Genomic DNA, 20,660 nt, shown 5'->3' with positions numbered 1-20,660 from the left:
CATACCATCTGGAAGGATAGAGTGCTATGAGGTCTGTCAGGACCACGTTGAGGCATCATTCAGAGGGCAGAGTTAAGGTTGTGGGATGGAGGATTGTCTCTGTAGATTTTAGAGCAGTTTGAAATATCAGCTTTTAAACCAGAAATTTACTTGTTAGTGCAAAACTTCCTGAGGATCCACGGCAGAATGTAGGCAGAGAGCAACTAATATGTACAACACACATTCTCAGAAATGGCCTCAGTGCCAGGACTCAAACTCAGAGTACGTGTGCGCTTCCCGGGTTAAATAGCCACAGGCTGTAACCTTGAGTTAGCCCCCTACTCTGACATCAGGCTGGCTGCAAATACTTTGACTTGCAACAGAGCCCCAGTTCTGCTGCACGTACACAAATTACTTTCTCTGACTCATCAACCTAGCTCAACCCACCTTGTAGATCCAACTTTGAGCTTGAATAACTTTTAAAATATTGCTTCTTATAGGGGTAGTGGGTGCTGACGTCTAGCTGAGATCAATCCCAAGAGGGTGAAATCAGTTTGTGGTGGATCTGAGCCAAAGTTTGAATCCTTGGGGTACACAACGAAGTATAGGAATTCTACAACGTTGATGTTACGTGATTTTTTGGGGGGGGGGAGGGGCTGTATCTTGACAACTCCTTGACCAAAGAGCATCAAATTTGGATAATTAACCCTATCCCAGATCCCCATGAAGTACAGCAATTTTCAAGACAATCAGAGTAAGCATGTGAATTTCAGAGCACTTTGAAAAAAAAAAAAACAGCTGTTAAACTGTAAACTAATCTCAACTTTATCCATTGCGGTGCTACCACCCCACAATAACAAGTGACTCCTCACAGAGATTTCCTTCCCACAGGCCCCTAACGCTGGTGTGGGGGGGTCCCCCCAAAAAGAGGGGGGAATCTAGCAATGTACAAGTTACAAGTGATTTTATTTCTTATCATACCATTTTCATTCACTTTCAAAGAAAAGACTTGTTTCACCTTAAGATTTCATTTATACGTACTGGAAAGAGGTTGAAAACATATTGCAAGAAATCCAGTGACCTGCAACCAAGAGCAAACACTTTTATGTGAATAAACAAAAGCATATTCAATATGTACTGTATATTTCAAAAGATTTCTCTCCCCCATCCATCCAGGCAGCACTTATTCATACTTTCTAATCGGAAATTTAGTTCAGCACTAATCAATTGCAGAAGTTGTATGCTGTATGTCAGTTGTCATTTTCTAGGACCTAAAGCAGCAATGGAAGCAACAGTAAGCCTAGAGATTTGAGCTTGTTAACTCAAAAGAAGTCTCCTCTGTGCGAGAAAGAAATAAAAGTAAGATGATGTTTACTCAGAATAATCCTGCAGGAGACTTTTAGAAATTTTGCCAGAGTAGCATTAGTGCCCAGTAAGTCTGATCACCAGGGGGTACAAACAGTTGTAGCTAAGGACTAAGGTATTTCCATCATGCACCAAAAGACTTACTGTTCCACTAATACCCATTTAGTAGACCTATCCAATACTTATAAAACTAAAAGGAACATCTATACTTTAAAGTCTAACATTTATTTGGGCATAAGCTTTCGTGGGTAAAAGCTTTCAGTGCATGCATCTGAAGAAGTGGGTTTTTTACCCATGAAAGCTTATGCCCAAATAAATCTGTTCATCTTTAAGGTGCCACCGGACTCCTCATTGTTTTTGTGGATACAGACTAACAGGCCTACCCCTCTGATAGCTATACTTTGAAAATTGTTCCTGTACATTTCCCTTCTTTTCACTTTTCACCTATAGTTTTGGAATAAATCCCCTTTCTTTTCCCTGGTGAAAGTGAAATGTAATGTTCAAGTTGAGTAAGACAATAGAAACTTAATTATTTTATCCGGTTTCTGCTACATAAAAGAATATGAAACTGTTCTAAACCCAGCAAGAGTTATGTGGAAGTTTTATTTCTACGCTCTCAAAATAGAAAAAAGTATGTATTTTATATGCATCCAACACACACAGAGTTATTTCAAAAGACTAACCATGATGGCAGTAAACAATTAACGTAAATAACCTTCCTGTGGTTTCAGTCCCAATAAGAATGGAAAGAGTAATCATTTTTAACTCAGGTGTTTATAATTGAGTGGATAAAAATGAAACTTTATGAAAATACAATAGGGTGACCAGATGTCCCGATTTTATAGGGACAGTCCTGATATTTGGGGCTTTGTTTTATGTAGGCGCCTATTACCCTCCACCCCCGATCCAATTTTTCACATTTGCTGTCTGGTCATGCTAAAATACAATGACTCCACATGTTGGGACTGGGATTGTAGAATCAAAATAATGCAGTAAAACATTCGCCTATCCTGTATAATATAAATGTAAAGCTATGCTTAATTGAGATGAGTCTTTTCCCCCCCCCACATATAGTAAATCCATGACAATGCAATTTCCCTTTCTCCAACACTCAGTATCTTCTCGACAGAAATGGGCTCAAGAATGGGGGGAAGCACCAGAGGAATCAAACTTTTTTCTGTCACTAGCAAAGGATCAAAGAATCTCATTGCAGATCAACTGGAAGTTTAGTTCATTCATATATCACTTCCAGTCCACATTCTGGCTCTAGATTTAAAGAGATGAAAACATTTGATAACCTAATGGATAGTACAAATTCTTCACTACTGAATTCCCCTTGAGGGGTAAAAGATAGTTACTTCTCAGTAACTGTTACATTTCTGCAAATTACTACTCTTGGATCTGTGCTTCTGCATGCAAGTTCAGCAGGAACTTCTTCAGTACAAATTCTAAGATACCACTCCCAGTCTAGGTTATCTCATGCCATCCACTCAGATACCTATGCTACCCCCAGTGCTCTAATGGTCTGTTTCTTTCCCAGAAAAAGGTAAACATACACTCAAGTAAAGTGAATTAAAGAGAGAAGGATATATATTTTATATTATTATTATTATATATATTTAAGTCACAAGATTTACAGACAACTCAACTCCATGGAGAGGAGGCTGTTTGAGTGTTAAACTTAAGAGAAAAATAGTTACAGGTAAGTAATGATCTCTTTCCTAAAGATATCCATCTTGGAGTCTGAACAATTCCAAAGATGTCTCTAAGAAAAAAATTAAAGGAGACTGCAATCTGTAGTGTATAATGATAAGCAAGGTGAGCATACCTTGAGCATTATTAACAATGGTGTGTGAGAAGCGGGAAATGTCAAGAGAAAAATATAAAGGTGGACAAATAAATTAAAGATACATCCCCCAGCAAAACAAAACTGCTAGAGGGCAGGAGAGCTGGATGTTCTTAACCCACAAATAGGTCTTGTATACATGGTGGAAATTTCCCAGCACAGTTATAGCAGAATAACGATTCCACTATAGCTATTCCATTACATTGGGAGCTATTCCGGAATAACTGTCCCATATGGACACACTGTCACAAAATAAAAGTGATCTTATTATGGAATAATCATTCCACTTCTCTTATTTTAGATTAGAGTGTCCACATGGGGAAATTATTCCAGAATAGGTATCGTGGAATTCAGTGGTAGCTGTGCCATCAATTTCCCTTGGTATACAAACCCATAGATTTGTAAAACTGATAGCTCAAAGTGGGATTTCTCTCTCAATGCTGAATCTAGGCAAGATTGCTTGGTAAAAAACATACAGAAGATTATGTGGCTGCTTTGCATCTCTCCTGAATGTGAACATAATGGATACTTGCACATGTAGCACACATACGTCTCGATACAACCTTTCCTTTTTCTTCCAGGTACGCAACAAGGGAATGTCTTGTGGGACACTGCCCAGTCTTACACTTAACAGGGTTTCCTGACCTAAGAGGCATGATCCTGGCTCTCCTTGCTTGTTTATAAAAACCTGATTGTCTTTTTGAAACATAGCCACCTGTTGGGATTCTAAAATATCGCAAGGTTCTTAGAACAATTAGGACTGCCATCATATCCAGAAAATAGACATACAGTTGCGGATACTCAATGGGGTGCATAACACCTCAGGGGGGGGCTGCCCATTCCAAGCAGGATGCATCTTTGGTGAATCCAGTTGGTACGGAAGGAATTTTGAAGTCCACTGCTAATTGTACTTTGTTTCTGGACTACCACTAAGTGAAGCTTAGATTTTGTCAGTCACCGAGGGTCTCCTGAGGCTGTCTCATGTGGAAATGTGCCACAGGTATTTCAAATAATGTTACAATCATCAGACTCAAAATTCATGACTTCATCTCTAGGAAACACCTGTTGGCTCTGGTAAATCATCTGTCAGATCCACAGTGATACAGATCTCGTCCTGGAGAAGTAGAATCTAGCAGAGCTGCTACATACTATAATTCTTTCTGAGGAACAAACGTGGACTTCCTGAGTATGTCTACATGGGGAAATTTACCAACATACTTACAATATATAATTATACCACTGTAGTTAAACTGGTGTAAACTCATTGTGTGCACTCTCTTATTTCCAAATAATGAGTGTAGATGCAGAAATTACGCTGATATAACTACAGCAGCATAACTGTGCCTGTTCATTTCCCCAAATAGACAAGTTCCTAGTGAGTAAACTACCTCATCCTTGGAGACTTTTTAGAGTGTTTTCTGATAAACCAATCATCTAGAGCAAGGGCATCACTCATTTGAAGGAGAGGGTCAAATTCTATGTTTATGGTCTGTGGCCTGGGGTATAAATTCAGGACTATATGCTTCACATAGTGCACAGTGTCAGTGAGAGATATGCACAGAGATCAAAGGGACAATAAGACCTATAAATAATAATGAAACATTTTGTTATTTTGGTGCTTATTGTTGCATTCATCAATCAGTGAGAAAATCTGTTCCCATTAGGACCACTGCTATTTCTGCTCTTTGTTTCTCTTTCAACAGCCTCCTCTCTCCCACCACTTTCTCTGCCTTTGTGAGTCTCCTCCATTCTTTCCCCTACACTTCCTTCCCTGCAGCAACTCTCAGTTTCAATCCCCTACTTCCAATTCAGTGTGTTTCACTACCATCCTCTTACCCATATTTATTGCTGAGTGATCAGTGACTGAATAGTTACGGTTGACACCCAAGTGTCATCATGGGACCGTAAAACTGACATTCCAATCAGACTAACAGAGGAGTTGTCTCCTCTGGGTCATTGTTCCAAGACATCTGCAGACTCAGGCATACATCACTAGCAGGCAAATACTGTGTGCACACAGTTCATATTTAGAAGACTACACTCTGCAGTCGCCCGGGCTACAAATTTACTTTAAAAATATTAGATTCTGGAGCATCCAAATAGGTCATGTGGGCTACATAAATATCTTATGAAGGCTGGATCTGGCCTGCAGGTTGTATATCTGACATCTTTCATCTAGATAAGGAAGGACATTCACTCATCTATTAAGGCTCATGGTCACGATCACCAAGCATTCGATGGAAACATGCAACACTGATACCAATCCAACAGGCAATGTACAGTATTGTTGCTGTTTCCATATGAAATCTGAAATACATTCCGTGCTTCAGATGTATCCTTATGGAAATATCAACATGATCCAGAGCAAACACATATTATTGTTATTTATTATTTGTATTAAGGTGTAGAGCTTCTCACAGCTTTCATAGAATCACAGAATATCAGGGTTGGAAGGGACCTCAGGAGGTCATCTAGTCCAACCCCCTGCTCAAAGCAGGACCAATCACCAACTAAATCATCCCAGCCAGGGCTTTGTCAAGCCTGACCTTAAAAACTTCTAAGGAAGGAGATTCCACCACCTCCCTAGGTAACGCATTCCAGTGTTTCACCACCCTCCTAGTGAAAAATTTTTTCCTAATATCCAACCTAAACCTCCCCCACTGCAACTTGAGACCATTACTCCTTGTTCTGTCATCAGTTACCACTGAGAACAGTCTAGATCCATCCTCTTTGGAACCCCCTTTCAGGTAGTTAAAAGCAGCTATCAAATCCCCCCTCATTCTTCTCTTCCGCAGACTAAACTATCCCAATTCCCTCAGCCTCTCCTCATAAGTCATATGTTCCAGTCCCCTAATCATTTTTGTTGCCCTCCGCTGGACTCTTTCCAATTTTTCCACATCCTTCTTGTAGTGTGGGGCCCAAAACTGGACACAGTACTCCAGATGAGGATAGTAAATATGGCAGGCGACCAGCTTGGCTTAACAGTGAAATCCTTGCAGATCTTAAACATAAAAAAGAAGCTTACAAGAAGTGGAAGATTGGACAAATGACCAGGGAAGAGTATAAAAATGTTGCTCGGGCATGTAGGAATGAAATCAGGAGGGCCAAATCGCACCTGGAGCTGCAGCTAGCAAGAGATGTTAAGAGTAACAAGAAGGGTTTCTTCAGGTATGTTGGCAACAAGAAGAAAGCCAAGGAAAGTGTGGGCCCCTTACTGAATGAGGGAGGCAACATAGTGACCTTTCTCTCCCTGGAGTTTAGCATTCTGACTCTGGCTTCCTTCTTTTGCCACTGTCTCCCCTGTTCTGAAGGAGAGGGCAGTCTATATACTGTCCTCCTCCAGAGAGCTCCTCCTGATTGACTGGAAGAGAGGAGAGCCTGGCACACCCTACCCACAGGGCTCCTGATCCCAGGCCCTTAAAGGAATAGAATCCTGGAGTCCCTCCCCCCACCTCCCGCCATCCAATTCCTTATTCCCTGGCACTGCTTTCTCTTGTCTTCTACCAGGCCATTTCCTGGGTCTTTGTTCATTCCAGCTCCCTAGCATGGGATCTTCTGGCCCCTTCCACTCTAAAAATGCAGGTATACCCCATTACAGGATATGTGAGCCTTGTGCCACCACTGCAATTAGTATTTGCCCCAAAAGGATGGCTGCTTGTATTGCAACCTGGTAACTTTTCTGTCATAGGACACCCCATCAGAGGAGATGTGTGAAAAATTTTAAGTGGAAGGTGAATGCTTCATAAAGTTACGAGTGAATGCACGCAAGGAGTTAGATGGAAATTAATTCAACCTTAACTGCAGCAGATGGTGTCACTCCCCCAACTGCCTTAATAAATCAGGTTTCTGTTAAGTTATTAGAAACCGAATACCTATATGTCTATACTTGCCTTGTTTCATGTTTCTCATCAATACAGAATAGCTGAATACAGAAAGCAGTTACAGCTCCTCTGTACACAGGATGAAAGGAATCTCTCTCATCAGTCTCTAAGGTAGGTGTCCCAGCGGCTTTCAAATCGGTGTCTATGACATCATCTATTGGCAATTCAGCACTGGAAGCAGTGTTTACACTCTCCTTCTGCAGCAAGAAGAGACAAGGGACCAAACTGAAACCACATTTCCTTTTTTGTGTGTTTGTTTAATGCGTCTTTTGTTGCATCATTCTTATTTTACAGCATTCCCAGCTGAAATACAGGGTTGTACTTCACCCAGCACAATATATTCTGCCCCATCTAGAAGTTTAGGGGGGCATTTTTAATGAAATTTCTGCATGGCTATAAATTGATTAATGCCTGCAGTAAGAGGTTTGAAATAAAGACAACAATATGTTTGGGAACAGATATTTCTCATTACTGTCCCTATGTGGAACAGTAACAGAAATTTAATCTCAGGAAATATTTTCGAATGTAAAAATTTGGATTCCATCCAAAGTTTAAAAAAATTTGAAAGAACAAAAATGAGAGCAATTCAGAAAATGTCATCTTGGAGATTAACAACTGCGATATTTGAAGAACAAGAGATTAGTTTTGAAAATATACTGAAAGGAAGAATAGAAGACAGATACAATTGTTTAAAATTCCATGGGCCAAATTCTCTGCTAACTTTGACCCCATACAAAATCAAATTACTTCAGTGGGGTAGCATGGGGTATAAATCATGATATAGTTTGGCATAGTAAGGGAACCTGAGTCATCTCACTTAAAGAAATGCTGATTTCCTATGTATGAGTAGTTGCACTTCATAAATATTATTCTTTGTTGCTTAAAAAAAATTTCCTTTTAGATCTGCATGGAAGAATTCAGATTTGGTATATTGGTCTCCCTGAGATCCAATACCAAATCTAACAATATACTAACATTGATTACTATTGTATAGGTCTCAAAGCAGAACTTTGCACAAAATATCCGTACCTTATATGTATTTAAAATAATCAATCCACTCAATGTGCATCGTGTCAGTTGATTTATTATAACCTGCTATATCACCTAAATGCTAATATTGAATAAAGATTTTATTAAAAAAATTATTTCACTTTAAAGAGTGGAAGCAAATCACAGTGTCAATACAGTTGAGAAACAGCCAATTATTGACATTTACTTTCAAATTCACTGTTCATTCCAAGTGAATTTAACATGTCCCCAAAAAAGCCCCAAATAAATAGGATTTGGGTGGGAAATCTACCAGGTTTTTGCCAGAGGAGGAAATTTAGAATCTGCCTTTCCCTAGTCAGGGGGTACAATGCAATGTGGCCCTTCTGCGAGGATTCTTGGTTACTGGAGTCACATAACTATGGATTACCTGACCCCAGCTGGGCCCCATGCGGTCTCCTAGTGCTGTCCTGTTATGAGCTAGAGAGCCTACCCTTCTATATGCACAGGTAGACATGCATGGAAAACAGTTTTGCCAGCTCCAAGTGTTCAGAAGTCTTGAGCCAGGCCACAAAAATGAATGATTTGAAAAAGTAACAACTGCATTCTTTTTCTTTGTCCTCTGGTTATTCAGCATTTAGGTAACACATTTTCAAACTTTTCTCTGGAACCACAAGGGCTAGAATCTTTCACTTAAAACAAAAACAAAAAAAGGTAAGCTGAGATTCTGTTGTAAAAACATGGCTCCAGGAACTGAAGCTTTAAAAAAAATACCAAGTATTGCAAAAGTTGGCAACAATGGGAAAGCCTTGGGTGCCCACGTGCCAAAAAATGGATTTCATTCAAAAATGCACTGAGGATGAGTATTTTGATAAACTCTCGATTGTACCCGGCCCTCACCTCTGAAACATTACAACCGAAAGTGTTCAGACTAGAATGTGAGGTGACAATATCCAAGGCTTGGAGAAGGACATCTTCAGTTTTAGTGTCCATCTGAAGAGAAAACAATCAGTAACACATACAAATTAACATTCATGAATCATTTGTTTTCCTATGGATCACTAATTCTGGACATATTAAGCTCTCATTGATAACTCTGATCCCTTTTAAATCAATGTAAAAACTCGCAGCGCTTTTGAAAGTCCCCTCTATGAAGCACTACATAGTATAACTGGCTCATAACTCTTGCCGTTTAGTCCTTTTAAAACCAAATATGTCTGCAGACAAAGGCAGCTTATTGCAACACCAAGGACAATAAAAACACATACAAAAACATTCCAGAGTATTCCATCTGGTTTCTTCATCCCAGATTCCTTTGGAAGATAGGGATTCATTTAGTCAGGCTGTTACTGCAACTAAACTGGAATCTGGCAATCCTAACTCCACCTTCCTTGCCATCTGCCTTACCAGATTTACGTTGGCTTGTAAAGGCTGCATCTGAACTAGTAAATGTCATAGTTATGATTCACCATCCCTGGAGCTTCACCAGTGATAGCGACAATGGAGGCTATAGCATAGACAGGACGTGGGATTTTTACCACTTCACTTAATTCTACAGCATAGTGGCAAAAATTCCAAAGCTTGGTCTACACTAGTGCTTCTCCCACAGCGGAGCTTCTCTGGAGTTCAGTTACAGCTATGGTGTTTATTAATGTAGACAAGGCCAAAGTGCCCAGCTCCCATAGTGCTACAGAATGCAAGCATACTCATACTTAGTCAGCCAGTCGATGGGCAGTGCCTTCCCCAAAGCGGCACCAGGGCCAACTTCATTCTAGCTATTTCCTCCTCTGTTTTCCAGATGCTTCAAGACAATTCAGATGCCAATGGTTTCCAAATAATCCTAATGACTACTTCATAACTTCCCCGAGCCTTACTGCACAGGTGAGTATGAATTCTCGTAAAGTACTGCAAAAGAATTGGAAATAGAGGGACCCTAATAGTCTGACCTCTTCAAAATTACAGGAGACCCTGGAAATTAGAACAGTTTTGACAAGCAGGTTTATAGTTAAGTACTTACCCAGCTCCAGTGGATGTTGCTAGATACTTAGGCTACTTTGGCTATATCTATACTACACACCATTGGAGGCAGCGTATAGTGTACATATGGCTAACATGCCACAGTGAAAAGCAGGCTGTGTCCACCCTGCAGTGTGTAGCTATATGTGTCAGTGAAAGGCTCTGGCAGAGGGGAGGCAGTGGGAAAAGGTTTAAACAGCTCCCCACTGCTGGAGCCTTTCACTGCAGCGAGGAAAGACTATGGCAGTGGGGAAGCGTTCCCTCCACCAGAGCCTTTCCCCATTCCTGGAATCTTTCCCTGCTGCAGGGAAGGGATCCAAGCAGCAGAGAGCTGGCAGAGCCTTTCCCCGCTACCTCCCAGTTGCCAGACCCCTTCCCCACTGCCAGTCTTTTCCTGCAGGGAGGCAATGGGACACTACACTGCTAAAAAGAGCAGCGTAAACAGGGAGGCATGACTTGGGTGAGTAAAGAGACATATAGTGAGACTAAATGTAGTCTGGACTCCTCTTTTGCATGTAGTTTTTAAACAACCAACAACAAATCTCAATTTTTATCCTTCTGAATTTATGACTATGTTTCTAGTGTTTTATTTAAAAGGCATCCTGCATTCGATAGTTATGGCATTTATTTAAATGTCCAGTGAATTATGTTTAGTAATATTACCTGAATATCCATGTCATGGGCACTAATACACTCAGAGTTTTGAGATAAAACAGATTCTGCTTCTTGACTTGTTTGGCTGCTTTTTTCTTCATCTGAATAATGAAAAGGAATAAATGCATCAAAGCAGCTTACAAAATGGATCCATAAACATCAGCATCACAGCAGTACATGAAGTATAACTCTCAGCAGCACATCACCATTAAGATGTTTCTTATGATCATGGGTAAGATTGAGCCATTACATTCACTTTACTAAGACTTCAGCATATCTGAATATTTACTCTGAAGACAAAACTGTAGAGGTCATTTTAAAACAGAGGATTTGAACAAAAGATAACCTGGAAACATTCCTGACTAATACTGTGTTTAGATGTAAAATTATATTTGGACTCTAACTGAAGGGGGACAATGTGGTCAATGGTTGAACTACCGATTGGATAGTCTGTCTCCTACCATTCAGTACCCATCTCTGCTGCTAACTTGTTATATGACCTTTGGCAAATCACTTAACCTGTCTCCCATCAGCCTCTCCATCTGTAAAATGGAGATAATATTTCACAGAGATGCTGTGAGGCTTAATTCATTAATGTTTGTGAAGAAGTGTGACATCCTCAGATGGTAGGTGCCAGAGCAATCTGAAGCATTATGATTATCATCTATAAAATTAAAATAGTTAATTCCCTACCTCAAAGGGACTATAGTTACATTTTATAGAAGTTTGCCCTTTGAGAGCCTGTGATTATAGGTGCTATATAAGTACAATGTGTATTTTAATGGGAAATTATCACACAGTGCTTGAAAAATCGTCGGACAAATTTGACATCTCAAAAGGCAAAAATGAAGATACTAGTCTACTAATAGTCTCATTCTTTTTTTAAATCCAAGGGTCACTAGTTTTCACTATAAACTAGTTACTCCAACTGCTATATACACCCCTTACTAAAAAAAACCCTGGTGAAATAAGAAAATTTCCCTTCTCTCCTCTCCCACTACTACTTTTATTCCAGTTGGTTTTTTTAAACGGATTCTTAACCTTTTGGAAACTAAAGGCCATATTTTATGGGAGTGATGCTGAGCAATTTTTAAACTCTGGCCCTAGGCAATAGTTTGGCTGGCAGTCTAAAAGGGTTAATGGTGCCTCTCCTATCTTGTTACTTCCCTGTCTCCTCCATTGCAGCTAGTGCTTGCCTTTGGGGCTCAGATCAGACATATTCCAGGATCCTTTTACACAACTGCTGCAGCTCCTTTGAAGCACTGCAGCATCTGCATATGGATCTGGGAGCACATCTGAGCCCTAGAGGAGCTGCTGGGTGGGCAATGGGTTTCACCTTCTTCATATGAACCAGGGTTTTGGTTACCTATGATTATGATTACCTTAAAGCACTGTGACAACTAGTTAGAAAGGATCTTTGTTGTATTTTTCAGTCCCAAAAGGCAGACACTGGCTAATCTCCTTAATGAACACCCATTTTAGCAGAGGCGGCAGATAAATACAAAGAAACCAGTTTTTAAACTATGGTAAGTGAAACAGGGATGAAAGGGCTCTATAAACAAGAAAGGAAAGGACAACACACATTTAAATTTATTGAGACCAGATTTTAAAGTCTACACAGCACTGAGCACACTGACTGAGCTCAATTCCTAATAATAAAAGCAATGATGATGGGATTCTGTTTTAGTCAATTGCTAACAGGTTAATAGTATTTTTGGTGTCAAAAGCGCTGACTAAAGCAATAGGATTCAATTAATTTTAGTCACTTGCCTATCCACTTATACTTAGCCATTGAAAGACATGATATTTATATTATTTATACAGAGAGAGAGAGAATATTGTGTAAATAGAGTTTCTGGATTACAGTTTAAACGAGTAAAATCCAATTAAAGCAAACATTTGAACAATAGAGTTAATTTTGTTAATACTGATAAACACCAGATTTCATAATTTTCACCATGTCCAACATTTTATTCACATGGACCAAATCCACAGCTGGTGTAAACTGGCATAGCTTCACTGAAATCAATGCTACGCCAATTTACATCAGATGATGATCTGGCCCAAGATTGTTTCCTGACATTTAAAATGCTAAATGGCAGTAAAATCCAGATAAAAATGTCCAAAATCAATTTCAGAATGTTTATGATGCATTATTGCATTTGATTTGTAATGGCTTAACTACTATGTACATATGACTTACCTATTTTACACTCATGTACAATTTGTGCAATAGGACATGACTGAAATCTGACATCAATGCAGCAGAAGTTGACTGCTGTGTTACTTTCATTCCATCCATGTGCCTGGCAGCCTTTGGGTAGCTGCTTGACAGCAATTACACAATTTTGGGAAAAAACAGTCTCTAACCCAGCCCTGCCAGGTAATGAACACTATATTCCCTTTGAAGTCAATGAGAGGTGAGATTACTCAACATCTTGCAGGAACGGTCCCTTAGTTTACAGTAGAATATCAAGGTGAGTTACTTTAAATAATTTGAAATCCTGCTGCAATTGCCAAATTTATATTCAATATGTGGAACCAAATATTAACTGATTATAGTTCATTAAAGTGAGAAACAGTTAAAAACACTGATGGAGTCAATAAATTAAAGCAAATAACCATGAAAACCCCACAACAATAAAATCTGGGATCCCTATATGTAAGCCATTTCATATATGTTAATTAGCTATCAAAATTCCTTAAAAGTCACTTTCCAAATCCTAAAGACATATTCCTAGTTCATTTTTTCATATACTTAAAATGAAGTCTCTGAAGAGAATCTTTAATTAACAAAAACTCTTTGAGATTTTAAGATAAAGTATGCCAAAACAGTAACCTATGAATCTGAAGACTTCTGAGCCCTGGGAGGGGGCTTCAAAAAACTCTATGCATGCTTTGTGTTGAGAAACCTAACTAACTTACAGTTCAATTCCCTTCGGTAAGTAGTTTTTGGGACAATCTCAGGCAATTTACTTTTTTAAATAATGAGTTTAAAGGCCTAAAATAATTCAGCATGATATTTTTTTAAAAAGCTATAATCACTGTCAGAAGAAATAAACGTTGATGCAATGTGCAGGCAAACAAAAGTGCATATACTATATATAATATGTGGTTTCTCTAGGGCTATCACCGATGGGCACCTTTATAGAAATGATCGAATGTCATCCTGATTAATCCAACAGTATTTCTCATTATAAACAGGCTTGCAGGTGTCAGAAGTTAACTAATACATGCCTCTACTTTACATATAAATATTGATATGTTGTTTCTGATTTTATACTAAAATGAAACCCTTAATGGCTCCTCTATCCAACACAGTCAAATATAGTTGCATCACTGTTATTTGTATATGTACCATAAACGTGTGATCTGGAAGAACATTATCTACTGTAACTGAAGTAAGAAAGACTTCAACCAAAAGAAAATTAAAAGATTCTGTTTGCTGGGTTGATGGTAGATGTAAAAGTCAGCAGGATCAAAAAGCCAGTTCAATAAGAAGCCTGATGAAAACCTCTTGAATCATTCCCACAGTATCATAGTGTTTTCTAGCTACCAATTCCTGACTCCATATAGAGTAACAGCCAAATTACTATAATTATAATGAAATGCAAGTGGCATATCAACATTACGTTAAACATAGATGTTGTATACTCTTTCATTTTTATTGCCCAGTATTAGATTTTGAAAGGAAAAACAACAACCACCTGCAGTCTCCATGTACAAGGGCCAAAGCAAGTTAAACAGCTTGGAAATTCTTTATTACAGCTATTTATATCTGAACAAAGCTTTTCTTGTACAGCTCACATTTTAAATATTCAGACTTTGAATTCATTAAAGATATAATGGCCCATATTTTCTGGTAGTGTAAATTAACACAGCTTCATTCTCTTTACACCAGCAGACAATTTGGTTCCATATTTTCAAAGCAGTGCAAATGGTGTACCCATACACACCAAAAAAAAAGATACTGATCCTGCAAGATATATCTATGCACTTAACTTTAGCCACATGAATAATTCTGTTGATTTCAAGCATGTACGTAAACCCTGATTCTGCAAAGACTCATCCATGGAATAGCAAAATGCAATTGCTATAAATGGACTCTATTTCTACCATAATCAAGCTATAACATATAACATTACTTTTTAAAAAATATACTTTTAAAGATGACAGAAAGGGGGGGGGTTAGATTTATGCCTTTTTTTCCTGAATACTTCATTAAAAAAAAAAAGCTTGAAAGTTTTTGTTTGGTTGGTTGGTTTTAAATATGCTGTTTTTTACATTAAAATTTTTGGGTCACCGCTGTTTTTCCTGACATTCTTTATGAATGAGTGGAGATTGACAAGATTTATAACATCACATATGCCACATAAGTGAAACTTGATTAACTGAGAGCAGAAGTGGGTTTTATACAGACTGTTTAAAACACCAGCTTTCTGTTAACAGACAGTAAACTCTAATACCTAACAAACAATAGGAAGAAATGCTCTTATTAAGATAATCAACTGAGGTGCAGATTTTGGAAAATTTACCAAATAAAGAGCAAATTTTCAATAAAGAAACCATGCAAAATGACAACAAATAAAGGGCATACAAATTTTTGTAACCTCCAAGCAGCTAGTATATCAACTAATTTGGTAATAGATGTTATACTGTATTAATAAATGTAAGCTAGCTTAATTTTTTTACTTTGATTTTAAAAACAACAAGAACCATTTTCCTCTTGCCCGTTTTGGCCAGATACAATAGACTAACTCTTTAAAGCGTACATGCAATACCTACTAAGAATTTACTGGTGCAGCTTATTGTTTTAAAGGTATTTCTTAAAGTTATGAAGATTAAGTTATTTAGTGTCTTTTGGTAAATATTCATTTGGCCTTTTAAAGACCCAATCCTGACCCTAATTTACATGGCTTTATAAGATCCATTCAGCTGACTGTGTACCTGGCCAACTGATCCTGAAGAAGGCTGACCCAGCATGCAAGGTTAGGAAAGAGAGGACCCACACACACACCACAGTCAAGAGGTTGGAGCTTCTCAACAAACAGTGGACTTGTACTAATGATTTTTCCTCCTCCCACAGCCCTATTTGTATTCCCAACACTGTCCTTCACCTAGGTCTGCAGTAACACTCCAGCAGCTCCAGGGGCAAGGAGGTGAGATAGAATAAAATGGTGGAGTTCCTTTATTAACATGGTGGTTCTTTGCAGGGGAGGGAAAGGTAAGTTGATAGGATAGCTAGGAGTGTGTTCTTTCCTCCATCTTCTTCCCTGAGGCTGACAGTTCTAGGATATCTGTGGGTGACTGGTTTTAGGCTGCTCAGTGGCCCTCTTTTCCGTCTGAGACAAGGCATTAGAAACATTCAATGAAACAGATAATTGTGGTAACTTATTAGTGCTCATTCTTATTCTATTATTGATTATTAACAAATAGCAAAATGTAGTTGTCTATGCAAAAAAACAAACACAAGCAAAAAAACTCTTCAGTGCTTCTTAAGAAAGAGAGGCCAGAGGATGACAGTGCATCATTTAGAGAACTTTTCTACTCTTCAAGCAATTCATACACCAACTTTATTATTATCATTATCATTTATTTGTATTATGGTAGCCCTTAAAGGGCAGGGCCCCATTGTGCTAGACACTGTACAAACACATAACAAAGAGATTTATTATAAACTCTTCAAGTCAGGGACTAGGTACAAGACTATAAGCAGAACAGACAGACAGAGGGAGCACAAGGAAACAATGAGATGATACTGGTCAGCTGCCTAACTATTCTCAGACATTAGAATCAGCTTCAAAATGAGACCTTAACTTAACAGACCAGTTGCAGATGACATCTGGGGGACATGTCTAATGCTTTAACTTTCCAAGATTTGAACTTTGTTTATATAATGCTACTGATCCTGAAAGATCCTCCAATCTCCTCAACAGTGACAAGCATTTAATAACCAGAGACAACAGCTGTCAAACCTTCTCAGACCTCCCCGCCTAGTGTTGAGCTAGACCATTCCAAAAGGTTCCCTTCCAACCCCATGAAATAATTATATATTTGGAAGTTAAAAATAAATGTAGCCTAGCTTATTTTGAATCTATATATTTTACTCTGTTTTTACCTGTTTCAATACTTGGCTCCTGAGGTAGTTTGAGAATATCATCAGGATGTGGTTTGCAGAGACCATGGAAAGGCCCCAGGTCAAAACAGTCATGAAGCAGTTGTATATTCACTTCCGAGCACACACTCATGAAACCTACTGCAGTGCCATCATCCTGAAATATCCAAATAACATTATCACACTCTTAAAAGCTGCAAGTCTATATAAAGACATGAATTTGGGGCACAAGAAAAGGCCACACAGTCCAATATACTTCATACTTTATCTTAAATCCTACCTAACAAAGCTACTTTGTTCCAGGGTTTGAAAGATTTAAATAGGAATAGCCAGACTGGATCAGCCCGAAGGTCCAACTAGCTCAGTATCCAGTCTCTAACAGTGGCTAATACCAGATACTTCAGAGGAGGGTAAAACAAAATGTAATAATCTTGATTTAAATATGCACAGGGGAAGAATAAAAAAAATATTGTTAGCTATGGTCTGTAAGGTGTTTTGTATCTCAATAATTATTTATAAATGTATACAAAAACACAAAACATATATAATTACAAAGCGCCATCTTTAGCTATTTCAGAACAGATTCTTGCTTAATCTAAAACCGTTAAGTAAAATCTGGATCTAGCTAAACACAATGGTTGCCTACTTACTAAACACTAGTGTAAAAATTTCTTTGTGCTCTTAAATGGAAGAAAATACTTTATTTCCCTGTGACATGGTTTAATTCTGGGACAGAAAGCACAGTAATTATAAGCACTAGATAATTTCAAGTTCAAGACATATCAAGCAACAAATGCCTTAATAACTGCACAGGCAGATATGACAACGATAAGGACCTTGCATTGATGAAATAGCAGGTGACATTGGTTTAATGCACGGAATTGGAGCTTTCCTGGAAGTTACAATAGTAAACAAGAAACAGATACTGACAATAAGAATCATCACTGATTTTTCACTAAAATAAGGCAGGTAGAAGATAACTTAATTTTTAGTATTATATGCAACCTACTGATAAAACATATAACCACTATATGTATTTTTTCCTCCTATACTTAATAAAATCTTGTGATAAAAGGCTGAATTTGTCCAGCTGTCTTATCAAGCCATCAACATTTCAATAAAAATAAAAAAAAAGTTTATTTTTTTCCCCAAACAACAAGTGATTGTTTGCTTGTCTTGTTTGCGTAACTGAACAAAAGATGGGTCTCTGCAGTTGTCTGGCTGCTGTGTAATTTTAGGCCCAAGGCTCAGCAGAGGCTGATTAACCAATCCATCTACCATATGTGCAAAAAGAGGTTGCCAGCTTCATTCTCTGCAGGGAAAATTGGCATCTATCTTGGTTCATATGGAGGTATCTTTCCAATCTGCAGCAGCATTGGTGAGTCTATACTATGAAGACCTGAAGCACGTTTTGCAGGTTTCATATTGAGCCATAAATGTATGATAGAAATATATTATTTATAAGATTATAAAATAGCTGTTTGTAATGTGTTATTACACTAATGGCTTATTGTTTACCGCTTGGTTTCAAACTGCAGTGATTACATTTTAAGGATTTTTTTTTTTTAACTGTTTTGCTCAAGGAAGCAGATTTCTGGAGTTAAAGTAGGTTATAGCTCCTATCTGCCTACAATACTTCATAGAATTACAAAGTATGGCAATTACATATTGTAAAATAGAATGTTCTTTTAGAAATGCATGCCTCTGAGACAATGTAAAATACCAATGTTTTTAAAATCTCTTTCATGCTGGCCACTCTCATTTCTCTTTTAATTAAGAAACTAATTCCTGATTTTTGGAGATAGCATACATTTTTCTGCATTGATCAGGAGATGGAAACAAACTACAATATTCACTCATCTTGTCCATCTCTAGCATCTCTAATTCTACCTTTTGGAGATATTTTTGACTATGTATCCTTGGTTACCAGTCATCACATGCAGTATTAATGTTGCTAGTGGATGTAATTTGGTTATTTATAATGCAAAGTGTCTAAAATAACAATAACTGATTTAAGATCACCTCTTTCAATTATCTCAGAAAAATCTACCAAATTGTAGCCTCATTTATATCACGATAAGAAACAAAATATACAAACTAATCACACTGGGTTAGACGGTGGCATTTAGCCACAGTCCTCCATTGGAGGCATAGCTTCAGGAGCGTACAGGCTGCCCCAGGGGGAGCATCGAAAGGCAGTGCCTGCCTGTGCATTCCAGTTGTGCTAGGGTGAATACAAACTGCTACAGCCCTTTAAAGGGTGTAACATATTGCTCACGTTTCAGAGCGGTAGCCGTGTTAGTCTGTATCAGCAAAAAGAATGAGGAGTACTTGTGGCACCTTAGAGACTAACAAATTTATCTGACCATAAGCTTTCGTGGGCTAAAACCCACTTCATTGGATGCATCACTGTATGCATCACCGATCATGGTATGTCCAGCCAACTCTGCTGGCCTCTGCATGGGAGGGGCAGAATCGTGACTCCCTGTCCCTTTTCAATGAGTTGTTCCTGGTGGAAACATCGCAGCAGTAATCTCTACGCTTCCTTGACCAGAGGGTCTGCTATTCTGGTTAGCTCTTTTACTAGCTACACAAGGGCAGGGACAGGGATGCTCCTGACTGCCTCCCACAGAAGAGCTGCCCAAGGTTGAGATCTCAGTCAAGAGTAAATTAATACATTTCCATTCTTTTCTGAAAAAAGTTCTCAGGTGACATACAATTATGATTTTGTTGTCAGTTAAGGCCGAAGTCTGCAAAGGGGTGAGCACTTGCTGTGAGCAGCCTCAAAGCGTAATGAGGTCACCATGAGTTAAAGTCATATGGATCCTCACAGACAATCAGAATCCCACAGAAATGGGCCCTTAATTTGCTTGTTCTCAGTTTCCTCATCTGTAGAATGGGTGACCCTGTCATCCTCTTAAGAATATTGTGAGGTACAAATGAGATTTGTAAAGTAACTGGGGATCTTCTGATGGAAAGGCATTTTAGAAATGCCAAGTATTGTTACTATTTATGACTGATTCACTTGTCATGTTCCATCCTTAAAGGAGATACCCACTGCAAAGGGGCAATCATTTTCCTGAAAGAACTGAAAGCTTACTAAGAAAAGGGCTGAATTTCTCAAGTGTCAAATGGCCATCAAAATTATGATTTTTGCTTTCTAAGGCATAGTTAGTCCTACTTAATTCATTTTTATTCAAGAAGCCAGTGCACCAGCTGTTACCAAATACAGCATAATGAATGTTAAGGATACCCAAGCCTACTGCATGTCAAGGATCTACCTCACAAACAACAGCATGGTTTTTTTCATCCTGAGCTTCTATCAGCTCTGCAAGGAAGTATTCTCCATAGGTTTCTCTCAGAATTTCATTCTGATGCATGAAGATAGGCATGAGATCATCATGGTCTTCCACCCTGTAAAACAGAATCAATGATGTCTTAAAACTTTCTAATACTAGAATACTGATCCTTCACTCCCTAATTTGTTTTTCAGAGTGTAGGCAAATGATAACTTCTATACAAAGTCAACTATTTATTTTATTTCAATTACACTGTCATTTTTAGAATGTTGTAAAACAAACATGACTGATCGTTTCAGTGTATATTGTTAAATATTTTTTAAAACTCTTTATGAATTTACTCTGATGCACTACAGAGAATGAAAGAACAAATGTCTTCCTGGGCATACCAGAGGTAACTGAAAAGGGAAATTTGGATAGCAGTTATTTCTTACAGCACAGACACTCTTTACAACACTTTAAACAAGAGATCTTATGAATGTAGCTGAAGCTGTGACTGTAAACATCGACCACCTCTT

The 20,660-nt window shown here is 38.3% G+C and overlaps 1 protein-coding gene across 1 annotated transcript in view; it reads right to left on the bottom strand.

The window, feature by feature from the left end:
- Positions 1-20,660, bottom strand: part of CFAP61 (cilia and flagella associated protein 61) — a 208,419-nt gene that overhangs the window by 167,586 nt on the left and 20,173 nt on the right. The window contains exons 7-12 of the mRNA XM_074949735.1: positions 20,125-20,257; positions 16,847-17,000; positions 10,738-10,829; positions 8,959-9,051; positions 7,081-7,268; positions 1,021-1,060 (exon numbers count right to left, since the gene is read on the bottom strand). Coding sequence (XP_074805836.1) covers positions 1,021-1,060; positions 7,081-7,268; positions 8,959-9,051; positions 10,738-10,829; positions 16,847-17,000; positions 20,125-20,257 — 700 coding nt within the window. The remainder of the gene's footprint in view (positions 1-1,020; positions 1,061-7,080; positions 7,269-8,958; positions 9,052-10,737; positions 10,830-16,846; positions 17,001-20,124; positions 20,258-20,660) is intronic.

Source organism: Natator depressus, chromosome 3, assembly GCF_965152275.1.
Source record: "Natator depressus isolate rNatDep1 chromosome 3, rNatDep2.hap1, whole genome shotgun sequence".
Lineage (NCBI taxonomy): Eukaryota > Metazoa > Chordata > Testudines > Cheloniidae > Natator > Natator depressus.
This window is presented reverse-complemented; position numbering and strand designations above follow the sequence as displayed.